At 31.5% G+C, this 14,037-nt stretch overlaps 1 protein-coding gene across 1 annotated transcript in view; it reads left to right on the top strand.

The window, feature by feature from the left end:
* LOC148277347 (F-box/WD repeat-containing protein 7-like) overlaps nucleotides 1-12,949 on the top strand; it is a 32,797-nt gene extending 19,848 nt beyond the window's left edge. The window contains exons 9-11 of the mRNA XM_088232991.1: nucleotides 3,241-3,466; nucleotides 8,919-9,129; nucleotides 10,859-12,949. Of these exons, the coding sequence (XP_088089117.1) occupies nucleotides 3,241-3,466; nucleotides 8,919-9,129; nucleotides 10,859-11,145 (724 nt within the window). The 3' untranslated portion in view covers nucleotides 11,146-12,949. The remainder of the gene's footprint in view (nucleotides 1-3,240; nucleotides 3,467-8,918; nucleotides 9,130-10,858) is intronic.
* Nucleotides 12,950-14,037: the final 1,088 nt, after the last annotated feature.

The following is a 14,037-nucleotide window of genomic DNA, read 5'->3' as shown; positions in this document are numbered from 1 at the left end:
TGATGGTCTTTTAACCCCCGTTACTACAAATCTTTACTTTTAAAATTTTTATTTTTATTATGTAATCCTGAATAATGCTTCTAGAACTGCTCCAACAATGAAAATGTTACTTTTTGCCCAACCAAGTATTCAAAATTTATACTACGCCCAACTTTAACTTACTGTACTGAAAATAAAATGTACTACGCTAATTTGGCAGGTAACTTTGAATGTTGGCGCATTTATTAAGAATTCCAAAATGGTATGACTCTTGCTAGATTATTTCTCAAATTAGGCGTGGACAATTTATTTTGTAATGAAACCCAGTTTTGAACAATTTTTATAAAGAGACTAAGAGTCAGTTTACGAAGTGTGAGTGAGACAGATAGTGCATTATTAATTAAGCTAATGCTTGATGGAAAAAAAGTAAAGATTTGTAGCAACGGGAGTTAAAAGGCCATCACAGGTGTTGATTTTCTCGATTTTTTTTTAAATGCCCATAATTTAAAAATACATAACTTTTTTTTTTACATTTTTCCCATAACTAACATGACTTGCCCTTTCATTATAAGATATATAATATAATAACCTCAGTAAACCTGTAGTAATTTTTCACACTTTTCTGAAAAATTGTTAGTTTGTGACATTTGAGGTTTTTAAAACAAGGTTTTCATTTGAAATTCAAAAGATAAATTAAGTACTTCCTGATGTATTATGGAAATTAATGACAAGTGATAATTAAATCCACAAATTTGGAATAACCTGTGATCGGTTTTATCATTTTTGTGATGCCATCGAGACTGGTATCTTTATTAAAAAATTTAATATATTCTAGAAGAACAGTAAGGATAGAGATTTTTTTTTTTTTAAATTCCAATTAATTGAATTATTTTTGTCCCAAGGACCTTTCTCGATAATGTCGCAAAAGCTTTGAAACCAGTTATTCTTAATTTGTGGATTTAAGTATCACTATTCTTTTAAATAAACTACAGTGAATATCCACCGAGAATTTTCACTAATTAACTTGAATGTTTTACTTCATGATCGCCAAAATGTCAGGGGACGACCATCCTTAGAAAAATTATAGTATTGTCAAATAGAATAATAATTATTTCTTAACCATAGTCGCATTGACTGTCAAATTAAATAATGTGCTTTATGAAGTCTTATTTTTATATTGATAGATATCTCAGAAGAGACTAAGAAATTCTTAGGAAAGGAATTATAAAGGTCTGCGTTTACAGTGCTTGTTACCCTTAAAGTCACTGGGTTTAAAGATCGGTTTGTACACTCTAATATTCAGTGCTTAAAGAGCAGCGCGTTCAAAATTCACTTGTGCCACCTGTTGATTTCGTGAAGTAATAAAGTTGACTAGGTGATATTCTGGTCTAATTGATGTTAAATTTATATTTTTCCATACTGTACACTGAACCCCTCTTTACACAGGAGATACTTTCCAAACATTACCATGAAAAAAAAAACAATGCTTGATGTGTAGGTTTCCTCAAATAAAAATGGATTCGGGAATCCGAAAAAAAATTGTTTGCCTTTCTGATTAGACCTTAATTTTTTTCTTAACCTTTCCGAGACGAGTGCTATATGACATTGCCAGCACTGAGTGACGCAACCCATTAGTGGGGAGTTGGGAGGGGTAATGCATATAAAAGGAACACACGAAATCCAGATTTTCGTGGTTATTTCTGGAAATATGCAATCAATCAGCAGCAAGCACACGTGCAAACTAACGTATCGAAGATTACTAAATTGTAAAGCAAATGAATTGTTACACTTACTGTTTGCACGGGAGAAATGTAAAGACAAATTTGAATTACGATTGGAAATATTTGGCAGAAAAATATTTTGATACATTCTTAAAATTATGGGGCAGGGCGATGAAAAAAATGAAATCAAAATGATGATTAATCTTTTCCTCACTAAGCTTCCAAAAATTACACATTATCCGAATGTGGGGACCAAACCACCCCAGCGCCTACTTGTACATAGCATCGTGAGAATAAATAGTTGGCAGTGTTTATGATAGTGCAATAATTTATTCATGTTTTCACGTACACATATTTTACTTATTCGTGTATTTTATTCATTTATGTTAGTTTGCCGAATGCCAATGTACATAAAGTGAAATTTACCCTTGTATTATTTACGTCTTTTTTTGTTTTAATATTAAACGATTTGAAAATTTTAAAAGAAAAAAGCTTCTTTCTGTTATTTTCACGATTAAAAAAAATATAGGGCAAACAGCTTTAATAATACTCGAGTTATCAAATTAAAATCGGTCTATGGGGGATTCAAATCCCCCCCCTTAGGCCCAATTAGTTAAATACAACATTACATCGAAGTACTATTAAAATTAATTTGTAATACATATTATTCACTATCATTATTATATATTATACGACAAGTAAATAAAAGAGCGATGTTTGTTATTCCAAAAACAAATAGTATACATAATTATATTACTATTACGCATTGTTAAATTAATGTTTTTAAAAAAATTATTTTTTTTAATATATTTTTTTTATTACAAAACCTTGTAAAACGAGGTTTCAGTGTACTGTATTTCTTGAATTGTATGTTGTTTATGTACTTATTTAAAAAAAAATAATAATTTATTTATGTAAAACCCTTATGGCTGTTAAAAAATACTTAATAATATAAAATAATAAATAAATATATTTCCATCTAGATAAAATCCTACAAGGGGTAAATCTAGGTTTTTTCTGCAAATATTCAGACATCCTTTGACTAATTTGAGTGTCTAAATCATTGTAAAAAAAGTACTGGAGGCGTGTACATTCTTACATAGGCAAAATGTTAAAAGTTACGTTACAAACAAACCAATGTCAGGCCATCAAGCCTATAAATACTTCACCATTTCCCTTTTCGCATCTAATGGTGCATAAGGCACTTCATTGGTACACCAATCTCAGTTTATCTTGATTATTTTTGTTACTTGAAGGTAAGATGACCAGTTTTATGTTTCAAGTGCTAATCCAAGGGCAATGAATATTCTAGTGTAAAAAACTTTTTAATAAATATTTCATGTCAACCATGCAGGGGATTGAACCCAAGACCTCTTGCATGGTAGGCAAACACGCTGATCATTAGACCACGAGGCGTGCATAATGCTTATACTTCCATATTATACCTTCACCTCTCTTGAGATATCTCCTAAATATCCTTAAAAAAGTATGTGTATTGTAAATTTTACAATCTAAGTGTTGAATGTGTTTTCTGCTTCAGAGTTGTATCCGGCTCACGGGACGCTACATTAAGAGTGTGGTCAGTTCCTGATGGTAGGTGCCTTCGTGTCCTAGTAGGGCATATGGCCGCCGTACGCTGTGTTCAGTACGATGGAAGACTAGTGGTTAGCGGAGCCTATGATTACTTTGTTAAGGTGTGGAATCCAGACACCGCTGAGTGCCTACACACGCTGGCTGGGCATACCAACAGAGTCTACAGTTTACAGGTAAAAACTATAACTTTTTTTTGTACTATATTCTTTCATAAGCCAATAACTAATATTTTTGAAACTGACAACATTAAAGTCTATATTTCTTTAATTTGACAAGTTTATAACACCCTTATAGATTTGAATCATTCTCAGATAACGCACATAGGTTTTGAATATGACCTACCATTAAAAAAAAAATCTGTTATGAAAATGTATATCATCATCATCATCATTTCCTCTCCACCTAATGGTGCATAGACCACTGAATTGGTATATGAATCGCAGCAAATCTTGATAATTTTTGTTACATTAAGGTAAGATGATCAGTCTTACATTTCAGGTGCCAGTCCAGAGACTATGAAATATTCTAGTGTGAAAACACCTTTTTGAATAAATATTTCATGTCAACCATGTCGGGAATTGAACCCAAGACCTCTTGCATAGTAGGCAAATGCGCTGACCACTACAGATATAGAATGTATATAGTACGGTTGTTTTAGTTGAGGGAGTTAACTGGAACTCAGTAAATTTAGTAGCCAATGATGTTATGAATAAATTTAAATTATGGTTTGACAAAAATATATTATCTTTAAATACGGAAAAGACAAAAATCATCCCATTTTTATTAACAAAATAAATTTAGATTCAGTTATGAGAATAATTATTCACCAAAGCAATTGCAACAAAACTAACTGCAATCTAATGTGTTCAGTACTTGATACAACAGATAAAATTAAATATCTTGGTGTATACATAAATCAAAACTTAAAATGGAAAAACCATATTAGTGAACTAGTTAAACGTATTAGAAAATGTATATCCATATTTATTAGATTAAGGAGTATTTTAATAATCAATATTTTAAAAATAGCTTATTACTCAATTGTACAATATTTGTTACAATATAAAATTGTTGGATGGGGTGTTGCATATGCTACTATATTAAACCCCCTTAAAATAGTACATAGATGAATTATTAAAGTAATTTTTAAAAAACCCTTAACATTCAATACGGAAATTTTAGATACATTATTTGAAGTTAATACAGCAGACACTATTTATAAAATAAATTTCATTATACAAATTTATCAAGAAGAAAAAAATACAAGAATTTGAGATGAATAAGTCACTCAGATACCAAAATAATATTAAAATCCCTAAATTCCACGCAAGTCATGGTCAAAATAGCTTAGAATGTATTATTATTTTCTGTTTTTCTTTTTATATCCTATAAGTTTTTTTTTCTCATGTATTCTATTCAAAATTATATAAATTCTAATAAATATATAACTATAACAGTGTAAGTCACTCTCCAAGCCCCATAGTTAGTCTCTTTTTTGGAGAGTTACAGTTATAACGTGTACTAGATGTATAAAAGTAGATTTGTATAGAATAAAAAAAACATGTACCATTTATGAAATATATCGATGAATAAAAAAATATATAGAATACATTAAAAAAAATATCACTCTATGAAGGGGTATACATATATACTTTTAATAGATATCGAAAATGTCAAGATCCGTGAGTTAGGTCAGATTGTCGATAAGGCTGAGACAAGCGTTATTGACAAAATCAAGAAAGGAGTGCTGCTTTGGTTTGGACATGTATAGGGAATGGACAGTGAAAGAACGGCTATAAGGATTTATGATGCGAATGTTGATGGATGCAAAAAACAAAGAAGACTGAGCGACATGGCAAGATAAAATTCAACAAATACTTGAAGGTGGACATGTCAAAAGTTGGTATAATCGTTATGTGTGCATAAGGAGATGTATGAATGTAGAGGAAGCGAGGTTTGTATGCAAACACAGAGTAAAATGACATTCTATTCTACTCATCGAGTAAATACATTCGTTCTTTTTAAAAGTGCATAACTACTTCCAGTGAATCAAATAATATGGGTAACGAAGTGTGCAATAAGTGTAAGAATAAGCTGCAACAAAATGGTGATTATTTACAGTGTAGGGGGAAGTGCGTGAATCTTTTTCATTACTCGTGTATGGGACAAGAAACTTCATTACGCCGCAAAAAGGACTCGTGGTTATGCAAAAATTGATCCGACAATATTGTTACATCGCATGAGCCGAGCGCTATGTACTCAGACCTCGTAAAGTCACAGTCGACTCCCGCACTCGCTACTACTGTCAGTGGCTCGCCGACTCGTGTACTACTCTAGGACATCTAAAATTAAATATATTAGGTGATCTTAAGGCGGAAATATTAAAACCAATTTCCCATCAGCGGAAAAATTCAAAACCATAATTTCGGGCAAAAAAAATATATATCTGCCTCAGGGGGAGACCATCATTGCACAACAATATTGTAAGACCCTAAAAAAACTCAAATGGAGCATTCAAAATAAAAGAAGGGTAATTAATGCTAACGAGAGGAGTGTGCTTGTTGCACGACAACGCCCATCCACACACAGCCTTAGCCACCCACGGCTCTTAGACTCATTTAGTTGAGATGTTTTGAACCACCCCCTGTATTCCCCTGACTTGGCACCTTCAGATTATCATCTTTTCACCTCCCTGAAGGTACACATAGGTGGAATGAAATTTTCAACCTAAGAGCAGCTGCTGAAAGTGGTTCTGAAGTGGGGGAAGGAGCTGACGAGAGAGTTCTTCGAGGAGGGCATAAAGATGTTTGTACCACGGCTCACCACATACAATGGCGATTATGTAGAAAAATAGTCAACAAGTGTATCAACAATAAACTGTAATTATTTGTCTAATCTAGTACACTTACTTTCTGAACATGCCTCGTATAAATATGTTTTTTTTAAATAGTACAGTACTTTCTTTAAATAGTACAATATAGGCATCTACCGGATTATTGTTTTTTATAACCTGTAATTGGCTGGTTTTGGTCATAAATGCCTAGACATTCATATTGTCATAATTCTTAAAGTATTAAAAAAAATATATATGTAGTTCATTTTTGCTTATTTAAGTTAAGTAAAAACACTCATCATTCAATGATGGATAGCGAGTGTTTTAAACGTAGAAAGTTTAAAAGTTGGCCCTCACCTCTGTTTAGAGTTAGATAGCAAATAATGTTTCAATATTTTATATGGTAAATGCTTCAGTACTGTAGAGTAAACGTTAACATAATGTGTTGGTCGCATATGCCTCATGTGTTCTCTTGTTCAGGTAGATACATTTAAACAAGGTAAAATTTATTCACTAGATCGCATCTCATGCCCCATTTTACGTATTGGTAAAACGAATAGAAATCACAATAGATTAGAACACATGAGGTGTTTAAGTACCAAATCACTTTTTTACAATTCGCTAATCACCTAATATAACTCTTGATAACAATAATGGAATAAATATCTTACATATTTGATGACACATAACAGATTCCTAAAATTAGGTAACTAAGAAAAATCATAAATAAAAAAAAACTGGTCAAAATGATCTTCCAAGTATTATGTATTAGTAACCAAATTATAGATTAACAATAACCACTTTGTAACAGATGCGGCGGGTCACTTTCTCCCTCTTAGTGATCGCGCCCATCACCAGGAACTGTATACTGTAGGTGCAGGTGTCATCGCAGAATGACCTGGCGTTAGGTAGCCGCGGCCGGCGTACGATAAGCTACTAGGAAAATTACCGCTGCCTAGAGACCCCTTGCAGGTTCGCTACTAGGTAGCACTGGCGGCTGCAACCTGAAGCCGGCATCCGGGTTGTAAGGCTGGTATCGCTCCGTCGACGCAAACAGCGTGTGTTCCAGAGGGTAGCCAAGGTCCAATTTATCCAGGGTCCAAAATCTAGTCAAATATCTAAAGAGAGTAAAAGCCCGTAGTGAGGTTGATAAATGACTATTCTTTGGCCGTTGGCCCTATTTATAGAATACATTTTACCGCACTACCAATAGCGGGCGGAACTAAACAGACCAATCACGCCGCGAGAGGGAGAGTGAGCGCGTATTGTGGAGGCAGTACCTCACATGCACATACTGAAGTCCTTATTCTATGTAGATATCAAGAGGTCCCAGTAAGGGTTCGCTAAGTTTTCAATACGCGGCATTACGTCGGCAACACGCTTCTTACTAAAAATGTTTCATATTTAGAATGTTCTTCAATCCAATACCTACCCCTTAGTTTTTTTCCAAAAATGTGTAGTCTGGATGTGAAACATCAAACACATGTTAGTAGTATTTGGGATTTCGTGTAAAGCAAAAACTTAAAGTTATAATTAACAATATTTTGAGTTTGTCTAAATTTTTGTAGACAATGACTGGATTTAACTCCCTGGGGAGCTGTTAATACTAACATATTACAACAGAGTTGAATAACATATTAGAGAAGGTAATATAGAAGTCTAGGCATATACAGGGCTTATGACCTGTCATTGGCTGGTTTAAGTGGCCACATTATACACTGTGTAACATTCACCATTCTGCCCAATTTGAACATCTATATTCCTTTAATCTTTTCATCTGTTGGTGTTTGTGTTCTTAATCTCTGTTGTAATATGTTAGTATTTAGTAAAATTTTTTTTTAAGCCTTGACAAAGGAACAGTTGTCTTCTGAAACCGGACAGCATATTAAATTTATTTATTGATTTCATACAAAATAAATATGTTATTACTCGTAACTTTAAATGTGCCACTAGGTATTGCTATGGCAGTTCCCAGTAGGCCGCAAAATTTAAGTAAATTTTTAGAAAAGACAAAACCTAAAGTAATTTAGAAACATATGATGAATTATTATGAAAATAAAACTTTGTTATCAGTGTTACACAATTTTATTATTTTACAAGAACACAACTATAGTTTCGGAAGAGAACTCCTCCCATCGACGGGTGGTATAAAACTAATATAATAAACACAGAATATTGTTCACAATGTCATAGAATCTAAACAAAAAATAAACAAATTTTATTTATTTTCATAATAATTTATAATGAAGTGTTACGAAGTGAATGCCGATTCAATTAAAAATATTAGAAACATATGTGTCAAAAAATAATAAAATAAACTTACCTCAAATTATTGTTATGTTTTTATTCTTCTTATACCTATTTTATTTATATATGAATATAGTTCGTCAGGATCGTAGAACAAAGACGGATGTACAAAAAATGCGACATTGATTTTTTTTAATATTTGATCTTAAAAAGTCATATAAAGGCTTTTTTTCCAGATTTGAAAAAGATAAAATATGTATAACTAACCCAAGTATCAAATTATATACTTTTGGACTTATCAAATTGTGACTTAGTGTCAAAAGAAAAAATCCCTCTCATCTAAAGTTGAAGAAAATCAAATGCATCGTTGTTCTACGATCATGACGAATTTTATATTTGTTTTTGTAAAATCAATATGGGATAATCATACATAATATATTAACGCATATGCTTTACATTATTGTTTGTATTTTTAAATTTCTCTTTCTTCATTGTTATGAATTGTTTTTTTTTTTCTAAATATAAATGATTTTTTCCTCTTTTAGTTTGATGGTGTTCATGTTGTAAGCGGATCATTAGATACCTCTATTATGGTATGGGATGTAGAATCAGGTGCTAAGAAGCATACTCTAATGGGACATCAGTCACTCACTTCTGGGATGGAACTGAGATCCAACATCTTAGTGTCAGGCAATGCAGATAGTACGGTCAAAATTTGGGACATCATTACGGGCCAATGTCTTCATACATTATCTGGTAAGTTATCTATCTAGTAAGGAAACTGTATAAAAATATTTGTATAATTTTATACACTAATTGCCGCCCGTCTGAAATAAAAATACGCCACAGCTCCTATGGCGGGAGTCACCCGCTCGAGTGAATTGTCGTGTAAAAAACACGGTACATTTCTTTTTTTTAGATAAAATAAGCCTTCCTCATTAACAAAGAAAAACATACTTGATGACAGATATCTGTTTAAAAATATGAAACAAAATAAATGAAATTTTTTAAATCTTCATTTAGTATTTGAAAAATGGCCGGCCTGTCACGTAATCTTTTTGATGAGAGAAAAAAGAAACAGTCCAGAAGGCAAAAAGAAACAGTCTAGTTTTGCGAAACATGTTTACTGAAACCTTTTTTGCAACCAGAATTGTGTTTTAAATACCACACGCAGAAATCTTTCAATTAAAGGTTTTTTGTTTTGGATAAATCCGTTGTGTGATAAATATTTTTATTTTGTTTTTTTTAAATTTTTTATTTATATTCTTTTCTATCCTTTCGCAAGAATTTAATTCAGAGCTTGCTTTTGCAGTAAGGGTTAAATAGAATATAAAGGAATAATTTTTGTGGGCACCCGAGACCAATGATTCTAAATGGTTTCTACAATTGCCCCCTGCAAAAGATGTATCAATTTAGTTCAAGCTCCCAATTCCACCTCAACTCCCAGAAAAATTACAATTATTCCAATATTTCCAGCCAAGGTACGTCATCATCATCATTCACCTTTCCTCACCCAGTGGTGCATAGGGCACTGTATTTTTAAACCAAATACAGTACAGTACAAAATAAAAGTATTTTGATCATCTGTTACATGAAGTTAAGGTGATCAGCCCTACCCTACGCTTTAGATGCGAGGCAAGGAACAATGAAATATTGCAGTTTAAACATCCTTTTAAATCAATATTTCTCATCCACCCTCCCAGGACCTCAAAAATGGCGAACGCGCCAACCACTATACAACGAGGTGGATTGCCTCATTCGAGTTTTTACTTGAGAACACTCGTCTAAGATTAAGTGCCCGTATTACAATGGGAAGTTAACATTTATCTTCAATTTTATCTACAAAGTAAAATTAAGTTTTCTGTATGAAAAGTAGCTTTTTTTTCTTTCTAAACATGTTCAATTACAGGTTACCAACGAAGATACTTTTAATTTTCATACAAATATACACATTTTTGTACATAAATATTGATTTTACTTTATACCGTCTCAATATGTACCGCTGAAGATAGCATTTGTAATCACAGTCCTGGTTCTATTACACACGCAGAACTGTTCTCTTCATCCTCCTGGACACAGAAAAAACCAAAGTTCATCAAAGTCACTAATGCATATTATATAAGCGAACGCTACTAGCTTGTAACACATTGATAATAATAAGTAAAATAGGTTTTATTAGTTTGATAATAGTTGGTGATAATTTTTAATATGAAAGCAATGTAGCCAGTCGAGCTACTATGAAATATTGTGGTGTAAAAACACCTTTTCAAATTAATATTTCATTTCAACCTTATTAGGAATAGAACAGATCTTATACGTGGTAGACTAGATTGTAAGTTGGACTAGTATCCACTTGATTTCAGATAGAGTAGTCATTGAGTGGGAAAAATTGGTCCATGATTCTGAATCTATTCAATCCTAAAAAATTTAATTAAAATCATTTTGTAGTTTTAATTTGCTTAATGTAAACTGCTTTCATTTTCAGGCCCAAACAAGCACCAATCTGCTGTCACATGTCTGCAGTCAAATAGCCGATTTGTAATCACGTCTTCTGATGACGGAACTGTTAAGCTATGGGACCTTAAGACTGGAGAATTCATTAGGAATTTGGTAACTTTAGAATCAGGAGGATCTGGGGGAGTCGTTTGGAGGATCAGGGCATCTTCCACTAAATTAGTTTGTGCTGTCGGCTCTAGGAATGGGACTGAAGAAACTAAATTAATGGTCCTCGACTTTGATGTGCCTGGGGCTTGCCAGAAATGTGATGACTAACTGACCCTCCAACTTTATTAAACCCAAAATTAATTTTAAACAACACAGTGAAACTTGGATTGGGGTCATTGATAATTTTTAATAATGGCATATATTTTACTGTCTTTAAATCTGTGCTTTTAAAACAAATATATACCCTCTTTTAGCTAAAGTAAGGAACAACAAAATCTGATTTTAAAATATTCTGTCACCCAAGGACAGAATGATGACTTAACTCTTATCTAATTAATTTTTGTTTCATTGTAAGTAAAATAATTTTATAGAATCTCACCTACATCAATGCAATCTTCAGTTCAGTTACTTTTATACATTTCAGAATTTATATATGAATGTACAAACAAAATGCTGAATGTTACACAGTCATAGTGATTACTGAAACCAGATAATAAGTCCTAAAATGGTCCTACACTATCATATTCCCTTCTTAAAGAGTTTCTTAATATTTGTTGATACATCTATCATAAAATAATTGTGAAATGTCTTTTGTACATAATGGATTGTTGAAATTCTCCTAAAATATTTGTTGAAAAAAAAAAAAAAAACAGTGTAGTACACATTTAAATATATTTCAGGTGTTTCATATTTGTATGTTTTTGTAAATGTTTCCGCTAACTGATATTCTTGAAATTATGACAAGAAAGAACCGATGACATATCAATCACATTTAAATGGTTTTATTATTATTAATTTTGACAACATTAACATACACGCTTTTTATGCCAAAATATAAAAATCCCATTTTACTCCGTACATTTTCACACAAATATTATCCCCAATCAACATTTTTCATCATCCGGGTTTTACTTCTTTGAAATTCATTTTATGATTAGTAAAATTTTAATTAGATTAACGTAACTATAGTACCGCATGCGGCGTGAGCACAAACTGAAGAAAAAATCAACAAAACTTTTATATTCCGCATCATTAGTAAAAACTATTACTAGAATGAAAAAGAAAACATGTCCATTGGTTGTAAGGTTAAATTTCCTCTGGTATTACTCATTTCATGGTCAAATTTGCAGAAAATATATTTTTTTTAATGTGAAAGAACTAAGTCATGCTTTGTGAGAAATTGTGTATAGGCTAAGGGTAATCCATTGTCTCATCAAATTCCAGATGGGTGCAGTGTAATTATTGACCTTATTGTTTTACTGTAGAACACCCTTAAAGGTTACTTTGCATTGAATCTTGATACATTTTTCAAACAAATACACTCTTACTTATTTTTATTAGCAACTTTTATAATCAATGAACCCTATGCGTTTTTTAATGAGAATACTATATTGACATTTTACTCAAATACAGTGACTAGAAAGGATAAGGCCAATTTTTAAATAATGTAAATTGGGGCTACATTTCATACTGTCCATGCTCTCTCTAGCTGCAAGACTGTAATCTAGCTCATATCTGTTATTAAAATCTGTCATGTTTTTAAATGTACAATCCCAACTGTCCATACGCTATGTAGCTGCAAGACGTGTTGGTTACTCATTGTACGGTGCCCTTGTGGTGGTTTTCACAAAATGACTCTATATAAATTATCTTCATTCTTTATATCAATAAATTATGATGCTGTAAGTTTTTAAAAGTGGCTGTAGAAACATTTTTTTTATTGATAAATTTCATAAAAGGTACATTTAAAAAAAAAAATCTATACATATCTACCTTTACACATCTAGTAAATGTTATCCCTGGAACTCTCCAAAAAAAGAGACTAACTCCTGTGCTTGGAGAGTGACTTACACTGTTGTAGTTGTTTATTTATAAGAGTTGATATACTTTTAAATAATGAGAAAAAAAAAAATAGGATATATAAAGAAAAAACATAAAACAATAATACATCCATACCTAAAACTTCATGTAGTTTTTACACGTGTTCAAAAAATTTCTTTAGATTTACTTTAAATTTATTTATTGAAATATTATTTTTAATCGCTTTTAGTTCATTGCGAAGATTATTATAATTTTTTACACCTTTGAAGACAAAGCTATTTTGACCATGACTTGTGTGGAATTTTGGAATTTTAATATTATGTTGGTATCAGTGTGCTTATTCATCTCATATTCTTTTATTTTTTCTCTTTTATAAATTTGTAAAATAGAATTTATTTTATAAAGAGTGTCTACTGTATGAACCTTAAATATTTTATATAGACTTTCCGTATTAAATGTCGAGGGTTTCTTAAGAATTACTTTAATAATTCATCTTTGTACTATTTTAAGAGGGAGGTACATCGGAGGTTATACAACATGCTGTAGAAAATAAAAGGTCAAAAAAGTTTGAATAGATTTCCCTCAATCAGAATAACAGTTAAATTTTAATTTAAAGGATATGTAGTGCTGCCATAATAAAAAAGTGATACCTACCATATAAATAAAAATTTCCATGTAAATAAGTTTTTAAAAAAAAGGTTTTACTGTTTTATACAATTGACGATTATTTGTATTGTGTAGGTATATCCATTGAAATCAATCAATGATTCACTGTGTTGTATAAGAAAAATGTGCACCAGCACAATTCTTCAATATTAAGACTGAAATTATTAAGATTATTAGAATTAGATATTAATGCTGACATTGAGTCGTTGTTTTGTTCAGTTGCTTTATTTTAACGAGAGATTTTCATGAATCACCTATGAATGAATAATTTTACGTTTTATTATTTACTTATTTTACTTAGTACATAGTTTAGTTTTCTATCTTTCAATTTCATGTGTTATTGTATACATAGGTGAAATAGATATAGAATATGCAACAAATGACTTTATGACTAGTATAAATTATTTTTATTTTATCACATTGGAATGAGCATTTCTCTTAACAGTGTGTTTGTAATGGTATAAAAGTAAAATTAAGCACCTATCGCATTCAGGTACCTATTCATTCTCTATC

This window comes from Micrasema longulum, unplaced genomic scaffold (assembly GCF_059751315.1).
Source record: "Micrasema longulum isolate JH-2025_06_02 unplaced genomic scaffold, ASM5975131v1 h1tg001048l, whole genome shotgun sequence".
NCBI lineage: Eukaryota > Metazoa > Arthropoda > Insecta > Trichoptera > Brachycentridae > Micrasema > Micrasema longulum.
The sequence above is the reverse complement of the archived record's forward strand: the minus strand, read 5'-3'. Positions and strand labels throughout refer to the sequence as shown.